Source organism: Rissa tridactyla, chromosome 3 (assembly GCF_028500815.1).
Source record: "Rissa tridactyla isolate bRisTri1 chromosome 3, bRisTri1.patW.cur.20221130, whole genome shotgun sequence".
Lineage (NCBI taxonomy): Eukaryota > Metazoa > Chordata > Aves > Charadriiformes > Laridae > Rissa > Rissa tridactyla.
The window spans coordinates 99,511,262-99,537,028 of record NC_071468.1 but is presented as its reverse complement, the minus strand read 5'-3'; the positions used below and the strand labels follow the sequence as shown (position 1 = coordinate 99,537,028).

General features: G+C 41.1%; 1 protein-coding gene across 3 annotated transcripts; it reads left to right on the top strand.

Moving 5' to 3' along the window:
• Positions 1 to 356: 356 nt before the first annotated feature.
• BEND6 (BEN domain containing 6) lies at positions 357 to 24,409 on the top strand. Of its 3 annotated transcripts, XM_054197210.1 has the most exons (10): positions 357 to 521; positions 2,775 to 2,938; positions 13,142 to 13,370; positions 13,481 to 13,626; positions 14,133 to 14,231; positions 14,612 to 14,789; positions 16,262 to 16,479; positions 17,718 to 17,910; positions 19,772 to 19,910; positions 22,489 to 24,409. In XM_054197210.1, exons 3-10 carry the CDS (start codon positions 13,175 to 13,177, stop codon positions 22,754 to 22,756), a joined length of 1,437 nt encoding a protein of 478 aa, XP_054053185.1. In that variant the 5' UTR covers positions 357 to 521; positions 2,775 to 2,938; positions 13,142 to 13,174; the 3' UTR covers positions 22,757 to 24,409. The 3 variants fall into 3 exon arrangements, with proteins under 3 accessions (XP_054053185.1, XP_054053186.1, XP_054053187.1); XM_054197211.1 differs by lacking the exon at positions 2,775 to 2,938; XM_054197212.1 differs by lacking the exon at positions 14,133 to 14,231.
• The last annotated feature ends 1,358 nt before the right edge of the window (positions 24,410 to 25,767 follow it).

Genomic DNA, 25,767 nt, shown 5'->3' with positions numbered 1-25,767 from the left:
CGGGCAGCGCCGGGCAGCCTCTCCCCCCGCCAGCGGGGCGGGCATCGCCGCCGGCACCGCGCTGCTGGAGCCGGCGGCCGGGCGGGAGGCGGAGGCGGTGGAGGCGGAGGGGGGGAGGAGGAGGAGGAGGAGGAGCGGGATGAGATTCAGGCCGTGACTCAGCAGCGGCGGCGGCGGGGGCTTCCCCACACACTCCGCGCGCGGCGGGGTGGGAGGGCGGCGCGCGGCGGGGCGCAAGAGGGGCGCGCGGCGGACTGAGGGCCCGCGGGCACCGGCGGGGCGGGGCGGGGCGGGGCCGGGCCGGGAGGGGCGGGGCGGGGCGGGCGGGGCGCCGCATGGCAGCCGGGAGGAGGAGGAGGAGGAAGAGGAGGAAGAAGAAGAAGGTGCTGCCGCCGCCGGGAGGGAGGGAGGAAGGAGCACGGCGCAGCCCATTGCCGCCGCCGCGGGCACTTGGCCGGGGCGGCCGGTGACATCACGCGCTGGAGCTGCTGCAGAGGGAGGCGGAAAATGGCTGCTGCGAGGTACCGGGGGGGGGGGGGGGACACGGCGACCGGGGACCCCCGGAGGGGGGAGAGGGGCCGCCCCCGCTCCTGGCGGGGCGCGGGGTGGCGGCGACTGTACGGGGAGGGGGGGTTCTGTCGCGGACCCGGGGCGCCGACCGCGACCGCTGCCGCAGGGGGGGAAAGGGATCGGGAAACGTTAACGAGAGAGATGCGTCCTGACGAGGTGATGAGGGTCCTCGTGCCGTGCCGGACCCGTGTTTGTGATGCCGGGGGTGACGAGGCGACCGCGGAGCGCGGGAGGGGCCGGGACACGGCGCGGTGCCGGCTGCCCTGCGGGACGGGCGGTGGGGAATTGGCACCGACGTGCGGTCCGCGGGGAGCCGGCCGGTGCCGGGGCTGGCCCCAGCGAAAGCGGCATCATCCGCGTGTGTACGTACCCGGGGAGCACCGATGCCGCCTGTATCCGTACCCTCGTACTGCAGTAAACTGCAAGATGCCGCACCGAATGTCACCTCCCCGAGCCGCCCGTCTGTCGCCCGGCCGGGGCCGATGCATCGCATCATATCGCGTAAAAATCCTCCATGTGCCGGTTGCTAACGCAGATAATGACAAGGGCTCGTCTCTGCCGCTGTTACTATCGCTGTCGCCGTTACTTTGATGGTGCTCCATACTTTCAAAGACTATGTAAAAATGCAGTTCTAAACTCGCCAGCACCACTAAACACAAAAAAAAAAATCATGCGCTGAAAATATATCCAGGTACAGTTCTTTAGTATTGTGTTTGCCTGTGTTACTGGGGGAAAAGTTATGTTTATTCAGGACAAAATTCCTTTTTGTGCATCTTTGATGTGAGCGCATAAATCTGAGGAACGTTTCCAAAACTTTATGGAAATAATGAAAATCTCTGTGTTAACATTGAAATAATATTCAAATGTTACTGCTTTATATCACTGCCATAAGACTATTATAGAAAAGCATATGTACAAATTTAAATTAAACTACAAAATAAGTGAGCTGGAAGGACAGAGAGAGGGAAACATATCTGTGGTAGCTTAAGTAAGAACAGGAAAAAAGATCTTTAGAATGCTAAGATTAGAATACTAAAATTAATTTATCACTGAGCTAATAACATTGTAACGCTTTACTGTACACGTAATGTTAGGGAAATACATTTTCATTGAAAGATTCTCTTGATACTGGGAGGGGGGATAAGTAAAGAAAGAAAAGAAAAAAATGTTCGCTTTTAGGTCTGTAATGTTTTATTCCAGGAATTTTGTAGCATTTCATACTATTCGCCAACATAGTGAGCCAAAATAGTCTGTCCTATTACTTCATAGAATGGAAAGTTGCTACATTGCAGCCTTTGATTTAAAGCTTTCCCTCACTGCCTCGGAACTGGCAAATGCTGTGAGGTTGCGTTGCATCACGTGGTGCAATATTGAAATCTTTCCTAATACCGCAGTACACTGCAGTAAAATGGTTTTAACGCAGATTACCTGGAGATTATTCAAACGGTTCGTGTTACCTCACTGTAACCTGAAGCAAATCGGTGTGACCCTCCCGGCAACGCGCTGCCCTGCTGCAGTGCTTCCCCGCAGCATATTGCAGGAGCAGGAAACTTTTCGACGCCTTTCGCACTGCACTGATTTATTGCTTCAGAATGGGATGGTGGAGGAAATGTAGCACAGCAGCAGTGACCGCACAGTAAACTGCAGAGAACCGAGAGGGAACGGTTATTTTCACATTGTTCTCGGCTAACAGCGGATAGAAAACGTTTGACAGACAAATCTCTTAATGCTTCCTTGTTAGTTTAAGGTTTATAGCTTTTCCCTTCAAAGGCTTAGAGCCCATTGGTGTCTTGAGGATAATATTTTGCTAAAAGGATATATTTCATGACAACTGCATTTTTCTTTTTTTTTTCAAATGCAAAAGACAGTGCAGTTTAGTACAAGAAATGCTGACAGGCATGGTTTTTCAGAGAGCTGCTGCTCCAGGCTTCTGAGTCAACTGTCTCACATGTATACCAAACTGCTCCTATGTCTTTCTTTATATCCATTACTGCTCTGTCTTTGTTAAATACTGTGGGGTTTGGTAGTGTCGTTAAAATATTACTTCCATGGTGAATAAAGTTTAAGTTGCTGAAGTTATTTCACATTAAAAAAAAAAGCAAACTGTATGTGGGTAGATTTTTTTTTTTTCCCCCAAATAGTAATAAAGAGAAATTAAAAGAAGTTTTAAAAGTATAGCATTTTTAATCTAAGCTTCTTTACAGAATGTTTTTCAGGGAACTTTTCATAAATCTTAAGGATGATAAACAGAGAAGAGAAAAGGAATGAAGAGAGAAGGTTAAAACAAAATCATTGGCTCTGAGCTGAGATTTGACCTCAGGAGAATCCCGGAGGTGAAGCTATTTCAGAGGAGAGGAAGTAAAAGAAGGTAACAAACTTTTGAGACTAATGGCAAGAGCATGTGGAATGGGAAGGCAGGTCAGAAAAGAGATATAAGTTGTTGAGAGGCTGAAACAAGTCTGCAAGAGTTTTATAAGGTATGAAGGCAGCCTTCGACCCCGAAATAAATCAGGGGTAATGCTGCTGTTTCAGAGTACGCGTGATGTGGATATGGAAAAAGATGGGAGGCAGCGTCCTACAGATGCTTGTTTTGGGAAACAGCAGTGACAAAGTCAGGGCATAGCTGAAGTTTTCGGCAGGAGGCTTGGAAGCAGCCTTTTACTTCAGCAATGCTGGGGGAGGAGGTGGTGATAAGTACTTGGGCAGAGGGATAAAAAAGGAAAGTTCTGCTTCAGAGACTCCACAAAAAAGAGGTGACCAGCAAAACGTTTGCAGTGGAAAGGGACAGGACAGGACAGGAGGATTTTTCTCTGCCTGCAGTCACTCTTGAATGCAGTTGTTTACCTGTTTTCCCAAGATGTGGGAGGAAGTGTAACAGCATGAAAATTATGTCGAACTTCTGCAGTTTAATGGACGAGTTGAGCAGGGAATGTGTTGTAGCAGCCACAGTCCTCCTGCAGGGAAACAAGGCAGTGTTGACCTAAAATATTCTTTCAGCCAGTCTCTCATGATAACCTGTTCTGACTTAGTCTTGCCCAGCAAGGCTGAAGGCAGAGATACTTTCTTCTCTTACCCTTGTCTTGTATGCAGAATTGTGGTACAGTTTATGGACTAGTGCATGTTCCTGGATAATTTACATGAGGTTCAGCAATGCTTTTGAAAAGAAACTAAAAATCCTATCTGAGTACCATGGGTTAGGCTGAAAGGAGGGAGAAAAAAATTGCAAAAAGAAAATACGATGGTATTTTTCAGTGGAGAAACCATGTCTGCAGAGATCTGCTGACCTCTCCCAATGCGAGCTGTGGGATTCAAGGGCACTCCACAGCTCTGCGAAGGCACCTCTCTGCTCCTATAGATTCAGGTCTTGTGGACCTCATTTTGCAATTATAAGACTCCCTGTATCAGGAAGTCAAAAGAAAAAGATCACGATAGATCTGGTGATGTGGACATGAGAATAGGAGATGATGCATTATATGATTTCAGAAAAGTTGCTGAGTAAATGAAAGGGTAAGACCATTTCCTTTCACTGGTACGTAGGTATGCTTTAAGGACTATGTTTCTACTAATTAATTATAATTAAATAAAATATTCTGCTTAAAGGACTACTTAACTGGTTAGAAGGGTTCTCTAATCGTCTAATACTTCTTCACAAAATACCTGGGGTTTTTTTCGATCAAACAGAAACCAAAGTAAATACAGTAAAAACCATAGAAGCAAGCAAAGTAAATACAGAAAATATCATAGTATCTGAGTATTATCAATGAAATAATTTACTTTCCCCCCCAATATTCTACTCCACGGGTTACATGCTATCCTCAGCACTTTAAGCATGATGTATGAGAAGACATTAAGGGAGTTTCTGGTAGATTATTAAACCTTGTAAAATACATTCTTCAGTAACAATTTCCAGCTTGATATAAGCATCAGATGTCAAAAAAATCTGTTATGTGAAATGATGTGTTCTAAATTCAGCAAGGTTACTGGAAATCTTTTTTTCTGCGAAACTTGTTAAATTGTTTGCTCCATACAGTGCTTTGTATGTTTGGAAGGCACACTAGCATTAGTAAATTCTCACAATATCCTTGAAATTAGGTAATTATGTATTATTATTTCAGATCCTTTGAAAAGAGAAGCTACATTGTAAAGGTTGTTTGATTTACCCAAGACCAAACAGTGTTATTCCAGTGCTGCAGGCTAGACCCCTTCATGACCAGAACATTTTGCCGTCTGCAGGTGTCTTAGGTGACCACGTAAAACCAAATTCCTGCCTGCTTCATATATATATATAAGGGTAATTGTCCTTATTTTGCAGGTTCATCAACTCACACAACTTGTATGTTTTGATTCCATCTGTTTATTAGACTGAATGTAAATCGAATGGAGTGTGAGCCATGCAGTTGTGCACTCATGGCTTGCAGTGTTGCTGGAAAAATGCTGGCAGGAATTCTGTCGGCATAAATTGACTTTGCAGACAGAGAGGCTGATCTTGAGCCTAGATGGAAATATACTGCTAAAGCTCCTATGGCTCTTTTTTTTTTTTTTTTTTTATTACAGCAGTGGTGTGCCCCTTTGTCCTTGGTTAAAATTTGCTCTGTATTCATTTTTGGCAGTGTTTAATGTAGCAGTTGTCAATCTGAATGTGGCCTTGCATCCCAGAGGGAATTGCACTTCATTAGTATTTTATGTATATAATTGGAAGTTGTTTAAGGATTGTTTCAGGGTGATATACAACACTGGTCATTCAGCTCATATTAATTTATAAAGTTAGGTTGAACTACATACACTAAAAAAGACATTTAATTTTACAGGAGGGGAAAAAATAGCTCTAATAAGGTTTGAGGTTCTTAGCCTTGTAGGGAAGATGCCTTTTTGTCAATTCTCCTACGTGTATGCAGAACTACTCTTTAGTTTCAGTAATATTCCCTGGAGGAAGAGGACAACATATATGTCTCTTGTTCTAGCTCATGACCTTTAACAGTAATGCAGATTTTTTTATTTTTAACTGGAGATCATCAGGTGCATTCCCTCCTACCAACATGCTGCAAAAACAGAGCAATTGAGGAAGAGCTTTGGAGTAAAAGAGCAGGCACTTTGAGTATTAACCAGGCATGGCTTCTAATCTATCATCACTCACCTATGACAGCCAATAAAGACATATGAGTAGAGATAGTTAAGATGCCGCCAGCTCAAGCCTGGAATTTCCTAGCTGCTATTTCACTTCTGTGCTCATAGAACTGAAGGGAGAATGTCACCGATAGTAGTGCTTTGGGGCAGCACTATTGAAAGACATAAGATAGCTTACGCCACCTTATAAAAAGAGGAAGATGCATCCTCTTATAAACTCTTACATCAGGTTATTCAGTGGGTTTGTTTGAACAAGTCCAATTTGAAAGTACATCAGTTGAATATGGAAAGGATGTCTGACATTTTTTCAGCCTTTTAGGAAAAGTTACTTGACTGCTTGGGCTGTTACAAGTACACAGTTTTTGCACCTCAGCACAGATTTGCATGTGCTCAAACTTTCCCTAATGATGTTGCCTTCCCATAAACATCTTTAGACAAAATAAGTGACTGCATCACTGGTCTTTAGCCTTGATAATTTGGGAGCTGTTAAGATGTGTTGTGTTGAATTACCCAAGCCAGGTCAGAATGAGTACGGTCAGGTGTTTGACTCTACAGCGCCATGCTGACTTGTTTCTCCTCCGAGGCCACTTACTGCTTCTAAAAGTTTGGATATGTTAACCTGCATGGAAGGAGCTTTCATGTGACTAGTTAAATTCCTGTAGCTTAGGTATCTCATCCAGTTAAAAAAATAAACTGATTTTTGTTGGTCTGTATATTAATACATTTTGTTGAGCATGGCATTTGCAAACAAGCAAATCAAAGTAGGTATTAATTTTCCATCTGTCAGCTGTGAAATAGCTACTTAATAAAGATACTAATCTGTGATGTAGAATTAATATAACTTCCTGTGTCTTGTTATTTGGCATCTTGTTATCTTTATGGGGATCTTTCACTGTGTGGGATTAAAATACAGATTAATAAATGTATGTGGTTTATAGGCATGTGAGGTATCTAAGCACCTATTTAAACTCAGTTCAATCATTAGCGCTCAGAGAACAATTCACTTCCCTAAATTTATGTGTTTAGTGCCATTTGAGGTGCCTGGAGTCAGTAATCACCCTTGAGCCTGGAGGAGCGTCTAGGCCCTATGTGAGAGATGTGCCCATCAGAAGAGGCAGTTGGAGGCCAGGCGTAATAATTTATGGTATCTAAGATTGCACCATGCATTTATTTTCAGGCAAGTGAATTGAGCCCTCGAGCATTTGAAATAAGCTCGATTGCTCTCCAGGGAGCTTTAATCGTGCTCAATAGGGGCTTGACTCTTACGACTGTTGGAGTTGCTCACGGCTGAGACGTCTCCATCTCCAAAGGGACGGCAGTTGTGATAAAAGACCTGTGGGAGATTTGCACTTCTGGAGTAGCAGCTGAAGGCCAAGCAGAATACTGGAGGACACTGGCGCTAGAAACCTACGTTCAGGAAGCCAAATTGATCCCTAGATCTCCAGTGATTACAGTTACAGCTTAGGTAGCTGGTACACCAGTGGCACATAAATGTAAGCCTCTTAATCTAGAACTGAATCCTGTCCTGAAAGCCCACTAATGATGCCAGGCTGCTATCTTGAAATTTATTAAAATGAACACCATCTTTCACTGTTAGTTAAATAACTTATTAGTTAGACCAAAAGTTTAGTACTTCTAGACATACTAAATATACCTGCTTAATAAGTAAGTTCATTATTCATCCTTTCCTATCACTCAGCATTACAAATAAAGTTAATGGTTTGATGCAAAAATCAGAGCTTTTCCAATAAACTTCTTCAAGCTTTTGATTTAAGCCACAGTCTTACAAAGGGCTTTGGCATATTTAGGTATTAATGCTATTTTATAGAACTTCTAGGTTGCTGAAACTCACAGCATGGAGGGCACTGCTGTGAAAAATAATAATGGCTTCATTAATTCCAAAATCAAATGGATTGTTGTAAATGCTGCTGAGGCTTTGAAGTCAACAAGACAATCTGCCTGAATAAAACCAGAAGATGTTACTGTACCATGAATAGCATCACTTCTTAGAAAAATATCTCAGATTATTTCATAGTCACACCAGGATAGCGATCTACACTCAGGAAGTGAGCTGTTGGTTATCAGTAATAAAAATCATGTGGTTGTATCCTTCCTGTGGAAGACAAGCGTGATCACTTCTGTGCATTTATAGTCTTGAAAGTTGCAGTAACGTTCTGATGGATGCTCCCCCAGATTTCCAGCTGAATTTGGAACACAGTGGTACTGATGATTCTGGAAAATCTGTACTCTGTGTTTCTTAGCTGAAAACAGCAGATTTTTGCTTTTAAGCCATATTTTCCCATAAAATGGCTAAGATATCCCACTGTAAATCTTTTGAGCAGTAACAACACTACTGCATTCTTCCAACAGTACCTAATTCCACTGAAATCATTAGTAAATCTTACACTGGTTTCAGGAGAATAAGGTTACAACCCGCAACATGGCATGTAACATATTTAAATGTGGTCATGTTTTCCATCATACACTTGCTACAGAGAACTGGGAATTTTCAGACTTCAGTGCAGCCCTAGAGTTTTACTCCAACATTGTATTGAATGTCCTGACAAGTTCAATGTAAAATGCCACAGTCTAAGTAACACAAACTAAATCTGTGACTACCACTCAATATGCTGAACTAGAAATAAATAGTTTTGAGTGAGGCAGATGAATTTCTAGCCCAGTAAAGGCGGTGGGTTTTTGTTGTTTGGTTTGGTTTTTTTTCCCCCAAGGAAAATGGAGATTATCAAAGGCTGGATTTACAGCATAGATAATATCAAATGTTAGTACTTTGTTACGGAGCTGTGCTGCACAGTCGTGGTACAGTTTCTTGTTTTGCTGAAATCAGTGGCAAAGCCCTGTTTTAAGCCATGGCAGAGTCAGACCCATCGGCCCCAGTGAGTCTACAGTCTCATGTTGTAAATTTATAATACTTTACACTGCGTTTACTGAAAGGAAAGAGAAATAATGATCTCAGCATGCCATCTGCCAGCTCTCTGGATGAATGGAACAGACTATGTCAGTCAAAGGGTGAGATACGTCTTTAAATTACTTTTGTGGGTGGTTTTTTTTTTTGTTCTGGCTTTTTGGGTTGCTTAGTAACAATATTCTGTGTGCAAATTTGTAGCATCTGTGCCCAATGTGAGGTGTTAACATGTTTGTAAAAATTAAGAGTCCAATTAATGTTTCCTCTGCAGAGCTCTAAAATTAAATGGTTCCTTCCTTTTTTTCCCCCTTCTACAAATTACCTGCTTTTAGAAAAAGTGACGACAGATTTGTGTCGTAGAACAGTGACAAATCATAAATTTGCATTTCAGTGCTTCTCAAATAGGTAGCTAGTGTTTTCAAATGGAGAATATAGCAGAATTAAGTAACTTGCAAAACATAAATGGCTTTCAAAGGTCATGTAATTCTGTCTCTGTGGTTAGTAGCTGCACACAGGGTAATGTCTATGAATGATTATATATCTTCCAATTAAACCACTGAACAAAGCACTCAGTGTCAGAAATCTTACTTGATGACTTGCAGAACTGTGTTAGAAAGATTTAAAACAGGGAACCAGATACCCTTTAGCAGACTTCATACTCCATCCTTTTGGCTCCTTATAGCAGGTGGTCTACTGGAATCTATCCTACTATTCAAAGTCTATTCAAAATTAGAAAAAGCTCATATCGAGTGGGTTCAACCAAGCCAGCTTCTGTAAGGAGACATACCTACCCCTGTATAGTCACTGAATAGTCAGTGGAGAGAAATAGGCTCTCCCAGACGTAAGTCATCTGCTGTCTTTTAGATACATGTCTTAGGGTGAGATGAATCACCTCTCTCTGCGGTGACTGAGCCAAACGTGGCTAGACAACCTCTCACTTTTAAGGCAGTAAAAGTTTGGTAAGATTAATCCCACTCCCCAAGATTTTTATTTTTTTTCCCTGATGATACAGTACATTTTGCCTTTGATCTCTTTTGGCAAATAAAACGTTTTAAAGGGAGGCATCTGCAGCAATCCTGACTCAAACAAGGTTCACATTGACTCCAGTGGGAGAACAGGGTGAGAAAACACTGCAGGACTTCTCTACCAGTAAGTGAAGTATTTTACTGTTCCTCTTCTTCATTAAAGACGTTTTGTTCTACCTTTCCATTCCCTTTAATCACTGGCTAGAGATGATGCCAGCAGACAGTTAGGTATTATCCCCAGGGCCCATGGATTGTCACAATAAATTCTGTGAAAAGACACAGTTTGATTAATGTCTGCTGGGGGAGCTGAAGCCATAGCTCCATAATGAAAATACTAACAATCAACTATTGCACTCTGTTCCTTTTATTTGGCAATGTAATAGTTTTGTTACTTTACATATAATTCAAGCAGTTGAGTTGATGCCCAGCAGAGCTGCAGCAGAGAAGAGGGGACCTGGCCAGTTGCTGTTGCTGTCCCACAAGTGCTTTCCTGCCTTGGTCCCTTCAAAAGCAGCAGGAGCAACAGGACTGAGCACAAGCCTTAGAAAGCTGCTGGGAAGTTTTTAGACTCGTTTCGGGAGCTAAAGGAGTAGATCACAGAATCACAGAATGGTGGGGGTTGGAAGGGACCTTTGGAGATCATCTAGTCCAACCCCGCTGCCAGAGCAGGGTCACCTAGAGCACAGGAGCGCATCCACGTGGGTTTTGAGTATCTCCAGAGAAGGAGATTCCACCACCTCGACCCCATCCCATCCATTCCTTATTTCTCTCAGCATCCTATGTAGCTTATATTTTAACTTGGCAGCTGTTAAGACTCGTGGTGAAATCAGTTTTGCTGTTTACTAGTACACCCTCCCACCACAGGCAAGAATCTTGACAGCTCAAAAGAGCTTTACAGATACTGTAGACAAATTGCTGAGCTCTGAGTCCTGTTGTGACCATCGTAAAAATTGTCCTTAGCTTTGAGTGGCGGGATGGATTTTCGTGGATCCAGGTGCTTCTCTAGTGCAAAGACTGTGCGAAGGGTTTTGCTGGCCGTGGTCTTCACAGTGTCTACCAGTGGCACCAGGCTGCTGTCGTGGGCTCCGAACATCCAGACGTCCGCATGTCCATTGACCTCATTAAGATGTATAACACATACGCAAGTCTGATACCTTCCAAAAGCTGTTGGACTTGGTACCGATGTGCAGTGTTGGCACAGCGTATGTGTGAATAGCCCCAGTGCCGTGGGGAACCATCACTTACCCTCCACGCTGAGAACAGCCTGTGCATTCAGTGCGTCCCCAGGAATCCCGGGCTGGCTTGCTAACCCTGTACGAGCCCAGACCACAAGCACATCCCATGGCTCAGAGAATATTTGTCTCAATACAAAATGAGAAACAACATATAGACTGTTAGAGGACTACAGGGAAACATTAAAAAAATACAGAAGTCGGTCAATCAGCTGTTAGTGTTAGCTCACTGGCAGCTCTGACTTTGCTGTGATTCTGTTGATCTTCTGTGGGCTTTTAGGAGGGTAATGAAGTAGCTCGCAACTGCCAAGGGCCAAGGAGGGGAAAGCTGAGAGTACTTCATTTGAGAATCGAAGAACTGGGTGATGGGGATGGCTGTGCTGGGTTGATCAGAGGTAGAAGTTAACCTCTTCGTGCCAGATGAGAAATGTTAAGCTGACTGGGTTATACACTCAAAAGCATTTTGAAAAAGAAGGAAGAATACTGATGCAGTCACACACCAGCTGTTCTAAATCTGTTATATTGTCGTTCGGACAAACATGCCATTTCATTTTGGACCTCACCTGTCTCTAGTGAGGTCCATGCTGAAACTTTTCTTCTTTTGGGTTCTGCTTTGTCTGCAGTATGAGGATCCACTCGGCATGGATCAGTGGCAGAATGAGGTGTCCGGCGATTCATGCTAGGCATAGATATTCAGGCTGCCACCTTTCCAGCATTTACATGGGATGGATGTTTCCCAGTCTTTCTAAGTGTCTTTAAGGAAAATTAATGTGAATTCTTCCAAACACAGTCTCCTTTCTTCATCAGGGCAGTACTTAACAATCCTACCGCTATCACACTCAACACATTCTGCATAAAAGCATGATTTAACACTCTTTTTAATGGTGATTTCTTACTCTGCTTGCCTCATTGTATCAGTAAACATGTTGACAAGCACGCAGCTGTCTCTTGCAAATTAACAAATTCACCCCTGTGTGAAAAGCCAGTTCTGTTGAGGCATAGCACAGACATGGTGAATAGTGGTGAGCTGGGCTTCTGCAAATGAATTGACATCGCGTCTTAGAGCACTGCAGCCAGATTTTCTCACTTAGACATAATAACCCCGTGTAATTCTCCTTTCCTAGCTCTGAGTTACCTTTCTGACAGCTTCTGCATGAGGCACTAGATTTGCTTCTGACTGATTGAGGCCAAGTAAATCGCAAATCACGCTGTCGCATCTAGGAATTCATGAGTTTTCAGCTCTGTAAAAGTACTTCACCTCTATGAACTGACAGGCTAAACCGTATGTTTGTTTTAAAGAAGATCAAGGTCCTATCTGATTTAAAATCAGATTTTCTTTTATTGGTTTTATCTGATTTAAAAATTGTAAAGTAGAAAATATCTTCTTTGAGTATAATGGAAAGACTTAAATAAATCGGTTACATTTCCAATATAGTTTAGTAATGTATATTACAGTTCACACTTTTGTGTAAGGCATATCAGCTTTATTAGAAAAATAAAGCACAAAGTATGACTTGTTCCCTTCTGCCAATGTAGAACTTCAGTGCTTTAAAAAGCCCAGAAATGGTCTTTTGCTTTAAAAACATTGTTTTATGTAAGCAAAGGACTTAGCTGTATATTTGGGTTCGGGTTCTCCTTGTTGCTGTTATTCTTCGTGAAGCAGCCCAGCTCTCTTCCAGTCCTCAGCCTGTCATTTCTTTTGAACGTCAAGTTTTCCACTGCCAGAATGTGTCATACCTCACCCAGTCAGTTGTCCTGCGTTGTGCTGGGTTGGTTTTCTGTGGCTGCAATTGTTCATCTTGCTGACCATGAGGTGACTAATGCAGCCCTGGAAGTCACACATCCCTCTTCGTGGCATGCATAGCTAGTGCTTTCCTTCATTCTAGGGAAAGTTTTTATCACACCTGTGTCTTTTAGTCAGAGGCTGAACTGAAAGCTTTTGTTGGGGCAAATGCAGTAGTAATAGAGATGCCAGCCAGGAGATAGATTAGGCATGGCAGTAATACGGAAGCAAGGGCTCTGTGGGTGAAAGCTTTTTCTATGCATAGTTTTGGAGGCAACTGTCTGATGTACATGTATGGCGCAGACCATCTCCCATCTTTCAGGGGAGATATAACATGCTGCTTGGCTAGTTTTCACTTCCCTGCCCAGGATATTTTCATACAAGGTCATTACCAATATCCAGGAATAGGGGCTTTTTAAAGTATTCTTGTAACATTCCTGTGGCATGACAAGGTAACAGCTGTTTTTCCTATGACGTCCTGCAGGCAGTGTCTGTGTGACAAGAAAACCACTTAACAATGAAAAAATTCACGCTGTTTGATTTTGTAAATGATAATTCACTGCAAATTGGAGAGACTTCATGGATACAGGACCTTCCCAGTGATGACAATGAACTAGAAAGACTTCTGAAACCAAATGAGCACGTGCTAGTAAACTGGCCTGTGGGTGAAAGAAAGACAGAAAAGCACCTGGTGAAAGTTGTGTACATGAGTGGTGAGTGCAGTTCCAGAGCATTTGTCTGATACAAAATTTTAATCTAGTTGTAAGGTATTGCTACCTGATTTTCTGTGCTTTGGCTTTTTTTTATTTTTCCGTCGCTTCAGATGACCCCCAAGAGCTGGTGGAAATGATGCAAAAGATATTACGAGCAGATGAAATTACAAAAATTCAAGTCCTTGGAAAAGGCAAGAGGAAGAGGATAGAAATGATATTCTCAGAAAGTGAGGACAGTGATCTGGATAAAGAACAGGTGAGTTTCTCTCTTTGCGTGCCTGATATTGGTAGGCCCATAACGGAATGAAAGAAACTTAACTATTAATTCTTCACAATATGATACACAAAATATGTACAGTAAAGGTAGGAATACAGGCAGTCTTCACATGGTAGCTCAGCCCAATAACCTGTCAGAGTAGGCCAATAGATTTTTGTCCTTTGCTATTTAAAGAGAAAAGTGTTATTTGAGACTTGGATGCTCTGTAGCTTCGTTACTTTTTCTCCCATAAGACAGAAATCTGACCACTGCATAAAAAAGTGAAGGGACCAGGTTTTCTGAGCTTTGCAGTGTGCTGAGATCTGCAGTGACAAAATGTAGGGACAGAAAACATAAATCTTAACAAAAAGTTACAAACATATTTTTAAAAATTGCTAACCAAGAACGTCAAGTGCACAGTGAATAAAAGTTTATGATATACTATGAGATACTGTAATGAAAGACCCCATAGGAATGCAAAGCCACCATTATGCTTTTGTTTCCAGGGGAAGATGATGAAGCATATAAAAAGAAAGAAATCATTGCAGGCATCTGCTCCTGCCAACATCCTGAGTCAACTTGAAACATCTTTAATTAACAAACAGGTAAACATCTCATCTTCAGCAATTTTAATGTATTAAGCAAAAGCAAACTGAAATTTACTCGTTTAGGGGGGCGTAAGGCTTTTGGTTTAGTGAAGCTAACGGTTCTCAAAGACACTACCTTAGAAAACTGGTGAATGGAGAACAGAGGGAGAAGTATCTAACAGTTACGTACTACACTGATGTTTCATTTTTAATTTTAATAAGAACTGTGATAGCTATGTCCAGTAGCAGCTATTACTAAAATACACTGAGTCTGTTCATGCATTCCGTGTACAAAGAAAATATTCTGATTTAGCCAGATATTTTAATGTTAGTTTTAATGCTTTAATTTTATGCTGCTGTTGTTCTAGGTATCACGGGTTTATTTTTTTTTTTTCCAGAGAGAACCGTATTCAGGAAGCAACCTTCTATACAGTGAAAGTAGCAGTGATGATGAAGAGCCTTTATTTCAACTATCCAAGGTAGAACTGTGTGCCAAAATAAAAAGCCTCAAGAGGAAGCTGACAGACACCATGAGAGAAAACTGCCGCCTGAGGCAGTCCCTGGTGATGCTTCAAGGTAAAGTCAGGGGAATTATTGTGATGAAGAGGAAAGCCTGAAGGTCATGAAAAGCTTGATTTATAAGAGGCCATTTGGATGGGAATTATGGATGCTCAAGCACCTGACACGATCAAGGTCTACCATTAGCATCAAAGTCTTTGATACATGGCAACATTTAACTCCAGCAGCACTTAGAAAAAACTGTCTTACACGGAGGCCATGCAATCATAGAGTTAGAAGTGGAAAAATCTGTCTAAATCCTGTCAGCTGTTCCCAGGAGAACCTTCCTGTATGCTGTGTATAACCATCAGCTAAGCTCAAACACTCCACTGACCAGTCCAACTAACCTTATTTATTAGCGGTCTGTCTTGATCTACTGAAATTGTATTTATTCTGGAATGATTTAATTTCTAATTACTTTGGTAATTCCTCATTATTGATAATCTGAGTTCCAGGTGCAAAAAATTTAGTCCTTTCCCAGAGGAGGACCATTTTGTTCTTTTATAAATGAATCTTTCACCACTTAGTGATCATTTCTGAAGCCCCTCTTGCTTACTCTGGGGCAGACAAGACTGAATCCAAGTTTTCAAAACATTAGTGAATCAAGAAGGTTTAAAGAGGATTTGCTCCTTCCCTTGCCAGCTACATCATAATGTCCCTAGACAGCCTAGTATCTCTTCTCTTTTTTTATCATCATATGATTTCGCAAGTGCTTATCTTCAGTTTCATTGCCCACCTCATTCCATTCCATATGTTATTCATCTTGATTTGAATCATTCATCTTCACCTTTTTGAATATTATTTTTAAACATTTTGTTACTGTCTGACAACTTTTCTTGTACATTTAGGTCTATTTGCCGTGTATCTTAAGCACTTTTATTAGTCTTTTACAGTATTTTCTATAATTTATTGATTCTGTATCTTGCTGATTCCTTATCCCTTGCATCCTATTTGCTCTGAATTGATTCTTCTTAATGAACTCAATAAAAGTTTATATTTGAAAATAAATATTACTTGGAGAAAAGGTTATTTAAAAGATATTATCTATAGATTAAAAAAGAGGGAAAAAAGAAGTCTATGCAGCTTATGTAACTTCCTTGAATCAAAAAATAAAAAAATCAGACATAACTTTACTTAGCCTGCATTCAATAGCTTTACAGACTTGTAGAGATTTTGAGATAGCAAAAAGAAAAAAGAGAAATAGCCCGTTTAGTGCCGTGATGGGCATGAACTAATGGTTCCTCTTAGCCTTGCAGAGAACTGATCTATCCTGTTCTAGAAACGGAGGCCAGATCTTTATGGGTGGGGACAGCAGAATGGCAAGAAAACATTTGAGAGAATAGGAAAAAAGTATGTTAAAGCGTCGTTGCTGACTACTTTGACTCTCTTGCATTATGACAGGACTCTTACTGCAAAAATATACATGCTTATGTAATTAGAGTCTGAAAGCTTCAATACTATTTTATCCCTCACTTTCCATTTGATTTCAGTGTTGCCACAGGCAGTCACCCATTTTGAGGAACTGGTAGGAATGGCTGAAGCACTGCTGAAAGGGGGAGTGGCATCATCTACGTCCAGTCTGCATTCACATGCCGTTTGGAAAGCATCTAGCCATCCGTTAGCAGATTCATACGCAGCTATGCATAGTAACTCCAGCTCACCAATAACTTTGAATGTGGAAGACGAGGAGCAACAGACAGAAAAACAGGTCAGTTAAAAGGCAATTTCAGGCATAAAAATGAAAATTTTATACAGTACAAACTCTACTGTTGTAGTATAACAAATATAAAAAATAAGCATCAGTAAAAACCATGTGATTGATGAGCTTCTTTTGTGCAGAAAGCTGTTTCCATGAGAAACACTAGACTTTATCCAGTGTGATGGTACACTCTCAAACTCGCTTTGATTTCTGTGACCTTGAACATCTGTGACTGAGGGCAGAATGTGGATGCATGAAGAAAATAAAATACTGAGATCCAGGGATAACGTCCAGCTTCATGGTTTGGATGCCAAAGGGGAATGGTAGTGTTTCAGAGATAATCTAAGAAAAATGCCAGCACTCTGCTTAAACTCTTAATAAGTAACTGGGGAATGGTATGTTTTTGCTCTTGGTCCAGACACTGGCCAGCACTTAAGTACAAATACATATATATATATATATGTAGATACTGAGTAAGGATGTTCCCCTATTCTTTGTAATTATAACAGAGCATAATTGAGAAATCTGAGGCACAGAGGCTCTACATGACAAATACAAAGACACAACCAAAAGAATAATTCTAGCTTCTGCATTCACAGTTTACATGAACATTCTTACGCACTGAGTCATGCCAGGCGGTGGAAATCATTCTTGTGTGTTGTCAGGGGGTCCTAAAGCCCAAAGAAATCTATTAAGAATTCTCAAGGTATGATGTTTTGACTGAATATTGCAATACACAAAATTTGACCTAACATCTCCAAAGAAATAGAGACACCTAATTTTCTCAGCAAAGTAGACTTATGTAATAGAGGTAGCTCAAAATTGCCCATTAGGAGAGTTCAAATACTTAGGCTGTACAACTGCTGTGTGCAGAAGTCACTCACAAAGCCCGGGACCAGATGTCACAGCTCTTAGGGCATGTCTGCTCGGAGGCAGGAATATTAGCTCGGGCATAGTGCCATGCTCCCGAGGCTGTACAGAATCCACGCCAGAACTGGATCACAGCCAGCCCGCATGGAGTGCAAGCAGAAGGATTTCGATATGTCTGAACACGTCCTGACTCCACTGGTGAGTAATCAGGATCGCTTGGTGAAGTGTTTGCAGAGATAACTTTTGAAATTGTGGTTTAAAAAAATAAAATTAATAAAAGAATAATTAAAAAAAATTAAAAATATTTCAGAGGTAATACTATGTAATATTCCTAGAGAACTGAAATAGTTATGCCTATGACCAATTTTGTTTTCCAGTTCAAGATCGAAAAGTGGCAGATTGCACTTTGTAACAAGAGCAAACCTCAAAAGTTTATAAATGACTTGATGCAAGCACTTTATACACATGAATACATGGCTACACACAGCCTGACAGGTGCAAAGTCCTCCTCTTCAAAGGACAAAGCCGCGAAACCAGCTATGAATCAGAATGAAGTTCAGGAAATCATAGGTGATGACTTGTTAACGTTACTCAATGTGGCACTGACATGACAAAGGGCTTCTCTGAGGGAGGGACTGTAATGCTTAACAGCTGGTCTATTCAGGTGATGCACTATTTCATATTTCCTTCTTCAGCTGCATACTTTTTAAACCCATCTGTTACAAATACTGTCAGTGAAATGCTAAGTAGTAGTATTTCTGTTGTGCAAGTTTTGTGGGTTTTACTTAAGTGCCTACTCAGCACAGTGATAAACATTTTTTTAGCCTTTGAAAGGTTAATCTACAACAGTCAAACTTGGAGTTTGACAATAACGGATAAGGGAAGGCAAAGAGAGGACACACTTGAATCAAATTTAAAATAATGTCTGCTATATTCTGAAGTTAGTGAATGCTGTGAATTCTGACATTTGAAAGAATGCTGGAGGCCCAATGAGACAATAAGTATAGAAGACAGGAACAGTGATCAGAGAAGCAAACAAAATTTGATTTATGCTGAGGTTTAAAGCAAAAAATGTTTGGTGCATAGGAAAGAATAATTTCAGAGGGAAGTGGCACCTTTAAAGAAAACAGTATTTTGTAAGCACACGAAGCCTGATTTTTATTGGATTCACACCTATAGCTTAATACTTGACCAACATAGCCTAAGTTCCTGTACTAGAATCCCTCGCCCATTGCCATTCCCTTGGACTTCCCCAGTTCTCTTGGTTCTCTTCCCAGCTTAGCCCTAGTTCCTGCACCTTGGTCCAGTTTTGTTGAAGTTGGCCAGCAGTTTCAAAAGCTATCAATCAGTTGCAGAATCCTCTTTTCTTTAAGAACCTAGCTAGAGAAAAAGGCCCAAAGTCAAGAGAGAGAAGAGGAAAGAGTATGTAAAATAGTGAAAATACATTTAGTAGGCGGTAAGATGAGATAATTTTCAGAACGATGTATGAGAAAAATTTAAAAGATTTCATGGGATGAGAAGAATGGTTGGACTCGAAGATCTTAATAGTCTTTTCCAACCTAAATGACCCTATGATTTTATGAGCTACTAGTGACTTTTCTAAAGGTGGATTCTGGGGAAGGGTATAGGCAAAAGTGAAAAGGGAAGCAGAGAAGATAATCAGGACACTAAATACAGCATGCTGTGGAAAATTCAGTGGCAAGGGGGAGCCTATAGAGAAGTCAAAGAATTTTGTTAAGGGAAATGACAACACTCCTGAATTCAAATATAAAAGTGTCAACATTATACAAGAGAAGAAGAAAAATAAGACAGAAGTCTGGGAGTTCTAGGTCTGTAGAAAATGAGTTAGTAGATCAGATTATTTCAAGAAGATGGAAACTGTAAGACTTCAAAATTAAATGAAAGGGAAAAAATACTCAAGGGAAGGGAAGATGATGGAGAAGGGGAAAGCAGGAGTTGGATTCCTGATGTTGAGTCCTGTTTGGTTTTTTGCATTCAAAAAAAGTTAGCCAGGCAAAACAGAAGGAAAGTTTTTAGGGAAGGAGACATCACTGGCAAATGAAAATTAATGAACAAAAACTGTAGGAGTCAGAGGCATGAGGACTGACGAGGATAGGAATAGGACACTCTGATCGAGAACAGAACAAAGGGAGAGGATGAGCAAACACAAATCACTCACTACAGGAAGCCCTTGTGGCCCTGGAGTTCCCTTTGAGTTTGCCAAGAGCAGGCACAGCAGTATGGGAGGCAGAGAAAAGCAAGAGCTGGCACATGCAAAATCTATGAAGTAGTGTGTGAAGACAGCAAATTAACTACAGCTGAAGCTGAAGTAGCTGGAAATTTCAAAGATGTGAGAAATGCATTTTAGATCATACATCTGTTGTTTCCCTGATTTGGAGGCCTCATTATATATCATCTCTTTATGTTGCAGGAATCACAAAACAGTTGTTTCCAAACACAGACGATGCTTTAATTAGGCGAATGATGGGACAAAAACTGAACAATTGCACCAAGAAGCCAATTTTAAGCAAAGATCTTAACTCAGGTGCTTTTCAGAAGCATAGCTTTTGGTAAGTCTTAAAAAAAAAAAATTGTAGTCTGCAATGTGTAATTCCATGTGTTACCCCGTGGTAACAAAATCTAAAAACAATTTTAAAATTACCATGAAGATACATGTTCATATATGCATTGCCAAGTAGGTAAATATTTTCTTAACTTTGTACAGAAAGTACATAATACAGAAGCAGTCCAGCTTAACATTACAGCACAAAATAAGTTGTTCATTCCAGACAAAGCAGCACAAGGCTATTAAATTACAGGAAGAGAATACAGAAATAAACACATGGAGTTACTTTGATTGATATGTCTATTTTAGATTTGGCATTATTTACTTTTCTTATTATTCTCTGTAGGCTCTCTCCAGAGACCAGTCAATTCCATTTTCATGTCACCTGTTTTGCCTCAATTAACCCACAAGTAAAGATAAGGAAAATCACCCCTCTTTTGTACCTACTGATAAGACTACTGTAGGAGAGCTAAATTATCATTCTTTTACTTCCAGAAGAGTCTAAATTATTGGGGCAGAGGAATTATTAAATAACATCTTGCTTATTATGGGCATTCTTACCTTGTGAATAAGGCTAGTCTAAATGTGCTGAACTCATCCCTACCGTCAGTGAAATCAGCTATTTCCATAGTACTGTTTCCATATATACCAAACGTACAAATTACAGAATAGTTGAGGTTGGGAGGGACCTCTGCAGATTGGCTAGTCCAACCCCTGCTGCTCAAGGCAGGGTCACCCAGACCAGGTTGCTCAGAGCCATGTACAGTTGGGTTGAGTATCTCCAAGGTTGGAGACTCCACAGCCTCTCTGGGCAACCTGTGCCATTGCTCAGTCATCCTCACAGTGAAAGAGTGTTTCCTGATGTTCAGAGGGAAGCTCCTGTTTTTCAGTTCTGTCCATTGCCTCTGGTCCTGCCACTGGGCACCACTGAGAAGAGGTTCCGTCTTCTTTACACCCTCCCATCAAATGTTAATACATGTAGATAAGATCCCCTTCAGCCTTCTTGTGGCTAAACAAGTCCCAGCTCTCTCAGCCTCTCCTCAGAAACAGGATAAGAGATTAACAAGGAACAGGATATGAGATTAAAATCAGTGAGAAAGGGAGAACAGATTTGCCCTTACTTAGATTTTCCATACTGAAGTAATATTTGACTTCTTCCTAGTTCAGCTATCTTGTTCATGTTTTAAAATCCGCATTTGCAACTGTATGACACTTCATAACAAAAAATGAAATAAAATAAAATAAAACAAAATAAAACAAACCCATCCCAAGATATTTGACTATGTTACAACACAATTGTTTGAAAAGTAGCTTTGCTACTAGAATTCCTCTCTAAGCCACCTGGAAGTACTCCGTGGACCACCAGTGATCTATGAATTACTACTTGAGAAATGCTCAGAAAATCTATCTGTTTGAAGAATAGATACACAGGTTTTCCCATCTGGAAACAATAAACAAATGCACTAGCCTGGCTTAAATACAGTTTACTATGTTAATGCTTTTCTCCTAGAGATGAGAAGGCTTCATAAAACAAAAGTCCTCTGTATTTGTAACATACAGTGTGCATTGATTCACTGTAGTATTTTTCCTTGTCCTTGACGCAGGAAGTAAAAATAACAGCACAGAAACACAGACTCTGTCTTCTTTGAAAGTATTAAATCGTAAATATTTTACATTTTAAATCTGTATCTTCATCAGATGAATACAGAAATTTTGTTTAGTCCTGTCTTCTCATGTACCGACACAGTATTGCTGAAGCCTTGACCAGAGGATCTTGAGCTAGCACTGTAACAACTCTGGGTTGTTTTTTAATACTGCCTATAGACCTTTCAATTTAAACTTAATATCTTAGAAATGTCTTTATGTCTGTTATCAGTAAGTGCTTATGTAAAATCCAGTCCAACATCCATTGAAACCAATGCAGATACTGCCTGCGTAGTCTCTCTTGAATGGATGATTATTAGAATGCATTTATAATGGATTCATTTTACATCTGTTCAGAATTTCCTCACTGTAAAAGCATTTAAGCATCTTGTAAGTAATCAAGATAACAGTGGTGATTCCTTTAACTCAGATGACGCAAGTTTTCTCTGTAAGAAAATGAGCAGAGTTTAAAAGTGCTCACAATCTCACAGTTCTTCCTTCAGTTCACCTTCCGGCAGCGAAGTACAGAGAGGGGTCAAGACAAAAACCTTGTTGTGCGGTACTTTTAGTAACAACTTACGCACAAGTTACTTACTTTTAAAACTGGTGGTACTGCAGTTTTACTTACTTTTAAAACTGGTGGTACTGCAGTTTTGATCTCCTCCCTTGCTGCTGCTCCTCCTTTCTTGCCCACCGGCTCCACCTTTCTCCAGAATATGATTACGATTCAGGAGAGGGAACTTGGAGTCAAATCCAACGATACAGACCAGTCACCATCTCAGATCCACATGGCTGAGGTGAAACAAGGAAAAGGGGAATGTGTCAATGAAGAAAACTAGTTCACTGGCTAATAAACTCTGATGCTCGGAAACTAAGAACTGTAGTAATTGCACATTTAATGTTAGTATCTCAAGCTTAATTATAAATTGTCTCAACAGTGGCTCAACAGCTGCTCCTCAGGGCATCATCTCTTCTGCTGTTCCTCTCAGCACACAAGACCAGCAGGATGATGATTCACCAGCTGCTAATGCACAAATTCAGCAAAGTGACAGCCGTCTGACTCCTCCACCTCCCACCACACAAGGCCAGCAGGAGTGCTTCAGACCCACTTCTTCTAAGGTGGAGTCTCATCTCGCCAGAAGCTCACCAGCGCCCTCTCCCAACCAAGGTTGCGGACAGGATCTCAGGAATTCAGACAAAGAATAACAGAAGGTACTTCATACCGGTTCAAATTCTCAACGAGATTAAAGAATAAAATAAAAGTATAAAATAAAAAAGAAATAATATCTAAATGGGCCTAGCAACAGTGGACAGAGATACTGCAAGCAGAATAGAAGCCTGACAACCATTTTCTCAAACGAATGATAATCCCACAGCCTAGAAAAATATGAAGGCATATTAATATCTTTGGCTTTAAGATATTATTAAATATATGCATGTTATGCGGTAATTAAAAAAAATATAAACTTATTCTGAAGAATATAAGAAGAGTTCCCCTTAGTTAGAAAAAAACATTATTTAAAGTAATACCAAAAGAATCTATAAGAGGAACCTTAATCCCCTTGCTTTCACCTTGACAGCTGATGGAAAACTGCTTTACTGATCAGAGAAAGCTATTGCATATTCATACAAAAAAGATATAGAGGTATGAAAAGAGAATAGAAAAATTTCCTAGTGAAATGAAGACTGTGGCCAGCACAGGGTTAGAAAGCACAGGGCCACATGAGCAGAGAAGAAGAAACAAAATAGATATTTAAGGATGCTGTTAACTTGGAAAGAAGAAAACATTCTTAGGGCAACGAAGCTGCAGCTCTCAAGATCTCTGCAGGAAAGAAGCAGCTCATTTTTAATCTCTGAAAGTTGGAAAGACAATGAAAGAAGCCAAGTTCCCTCTTAGCTCAGGGAAGAGTCCTCCAGGATAGCCTGTTTGGTTGTGGAGGCCATGGCTTCTCTCACAGGCCTTCTGCTGACAGTACCCTCCTGGTTTGGCAGCTCTCCCTTTCTCTTCTTCCCTGAACATCAGGTCCATAGGTTAAGGGTGCCTAATCCCTCCATCCCTCCAGTTGGGAAATGGAGGACAACGTCTTGGAAGCAACTAGTAAACGGCAGAGTTGCCAGCCTCTACTCCCTGTGTTTTGATTTTGGTGTGCTACCTCTTGCCTAGAGAGTGGACAGGTAGAGCATTCCTCATGGGACTGGGGACAGAAAAATCCCAGTGACCGGGCAGTTCCTCTTGAGATCTAACACCACTTGTCCTAGGGAGCAGCTGGCAGTCACACACCCAGTTATTACCTGAGGAGGAGGAGGGAAGGTACATTTTCTTCCTTGCTGACTGATTCCAGGTTTATAATGCGCTGGTAGCATGGGAAGGAGAGAATGCTTGGATTACAGCCTTCATGCTTCAGTGTACTTCTCCCAGAACAGACAGTACTAATAGTTAAATCTATTTCAGATGTGGCAAACAAGCAACTAAGGGACCAAGATGAAGGGAAAAAACCCCAACATGAAGAAATATAGCTTGACTTGAGGAGGATTTCTGTAACTCAGGAGATCTGAGTTATAGAAAGAAAATAGAAATGGTATTAGGGTGAATGCTGGAAAAAAAAATCTGAAGATAAGGTTAGCAGCCAAATACCTCTGAAGGGTAGTGCTGCAAACCTAACTACTAGAACAATGCACTAATGAAATGCACTGTGGAGAAGACTTTTGTGGGGGCTGGGGTATGAATTAAGTGATCCGCTAGCCTTTTTCATCTCTCATGTCTACCAGTTCCTTGTAGATAGGATCAGGATGAAAGCAGGTATGGAATCTGATGTAAGTTCTATCTCATGTTATTAACTACCATCCATAAAATGTAACAGAAGGATGTTTGCTATTATGTACATTTTGTATATGTACCTGTATGTACAGCATATAAGAATGTATATAGTTAATCATATTTTTGAAGCAACTTTCTATCAAATAAAATGAAACATTACTATGTCTTAGTTCTATTTTATTGTCCTTACTGTCTTCTGGGCCTTTTCTTACATCAGTCTTTAACATGTAAGGTGGGGTTGTTTTCCCTCTCACTTTTTTTTTCTTTCTTTTTTTTTCTTTATTTAATAACTGTTGTGTAGCCAGCTTCTATAAAGCTCGTGATCTTTAGCTGGGCAAAGGGTTGACCCACCTGACAAGGGCTCTCTAACCTTAAAGCTGTCACAGCTGGTATCGCACAGCTGCAGCTCTCCTGATGTTGGGGAGGTGGAGAAGCACTTGGGAGCCAAACACGAGTGGTCCTTCTCCCTGCTGCTGGGGCAGCACTGAAGATCAGTCACGCTGTACAACAGGCTCTTCTATTCTGCTGACCAGGTGAGTTGTCAAAGGCTCACCACAAAGAGTAATGGAAGATTTTTGTGGTAGGGTGAAGGCACGGGCCAGGGAGAGAGATGGGTGTTTTGGACAAAAAGCAACATAGAGAAGGAGACATTTTAATGTTTTACCAAAGGGTAAAGAGGGATCAAGCTGGAAAGAATCATTCCTCTCTCCTAAAATATAGGACTGATGTTATCCCACCGTACAAAGGAAGATAAATAGCTTTTATACACAACTACACGGTTAACAGAAAAGCCATACTCCTTGCAGTACGACTAAAAAGGAAGAAAATACAACTGGTTTTCCAAAATGACCCTGACAAACTCTGAAACACAAAATTGAAGACTAAATAATCACAGATTAGAAACTTCAGAAGTAACAAAATCATAGAATGGTTTGGGTTGTGAAGGACCTTAAAGACCATCTAGTTCTAACCCCCCTGCCATGGGCAGGGACACCTCCCACTAGACCAGGTTGATCAAAGCCCCATCCAGCCTGGCCTTGAACACTTCCAGGGATGGGGCAGCCACAACTTCTCTAGGCAACCTGTTCCAGTGCCTCACCACCCTCACAAAGAATTTCTTCCTAATATCTAACCTAAATCTATCCTCTTTCTGGTTAAAACCGTTACCCCTCATCCCAATGCTATGCTCCCTGATAAAGAGTCCCTCCTCATCTCTCCTGTAGGGAGAGCAGAGCAGTCTAATGCTGCTTCTCCCAACATTTGCACTAAAATCAAAATTAATTGGTGATGTGTAAATGTGTGCTGTCACAAAGTGTAAAATTCTTTTGATATGAGTGCCAGAGGACACATCATTGCATTACTCAGAATTGGAGGCAGCCAACAGCAACTGCAGGAAAAC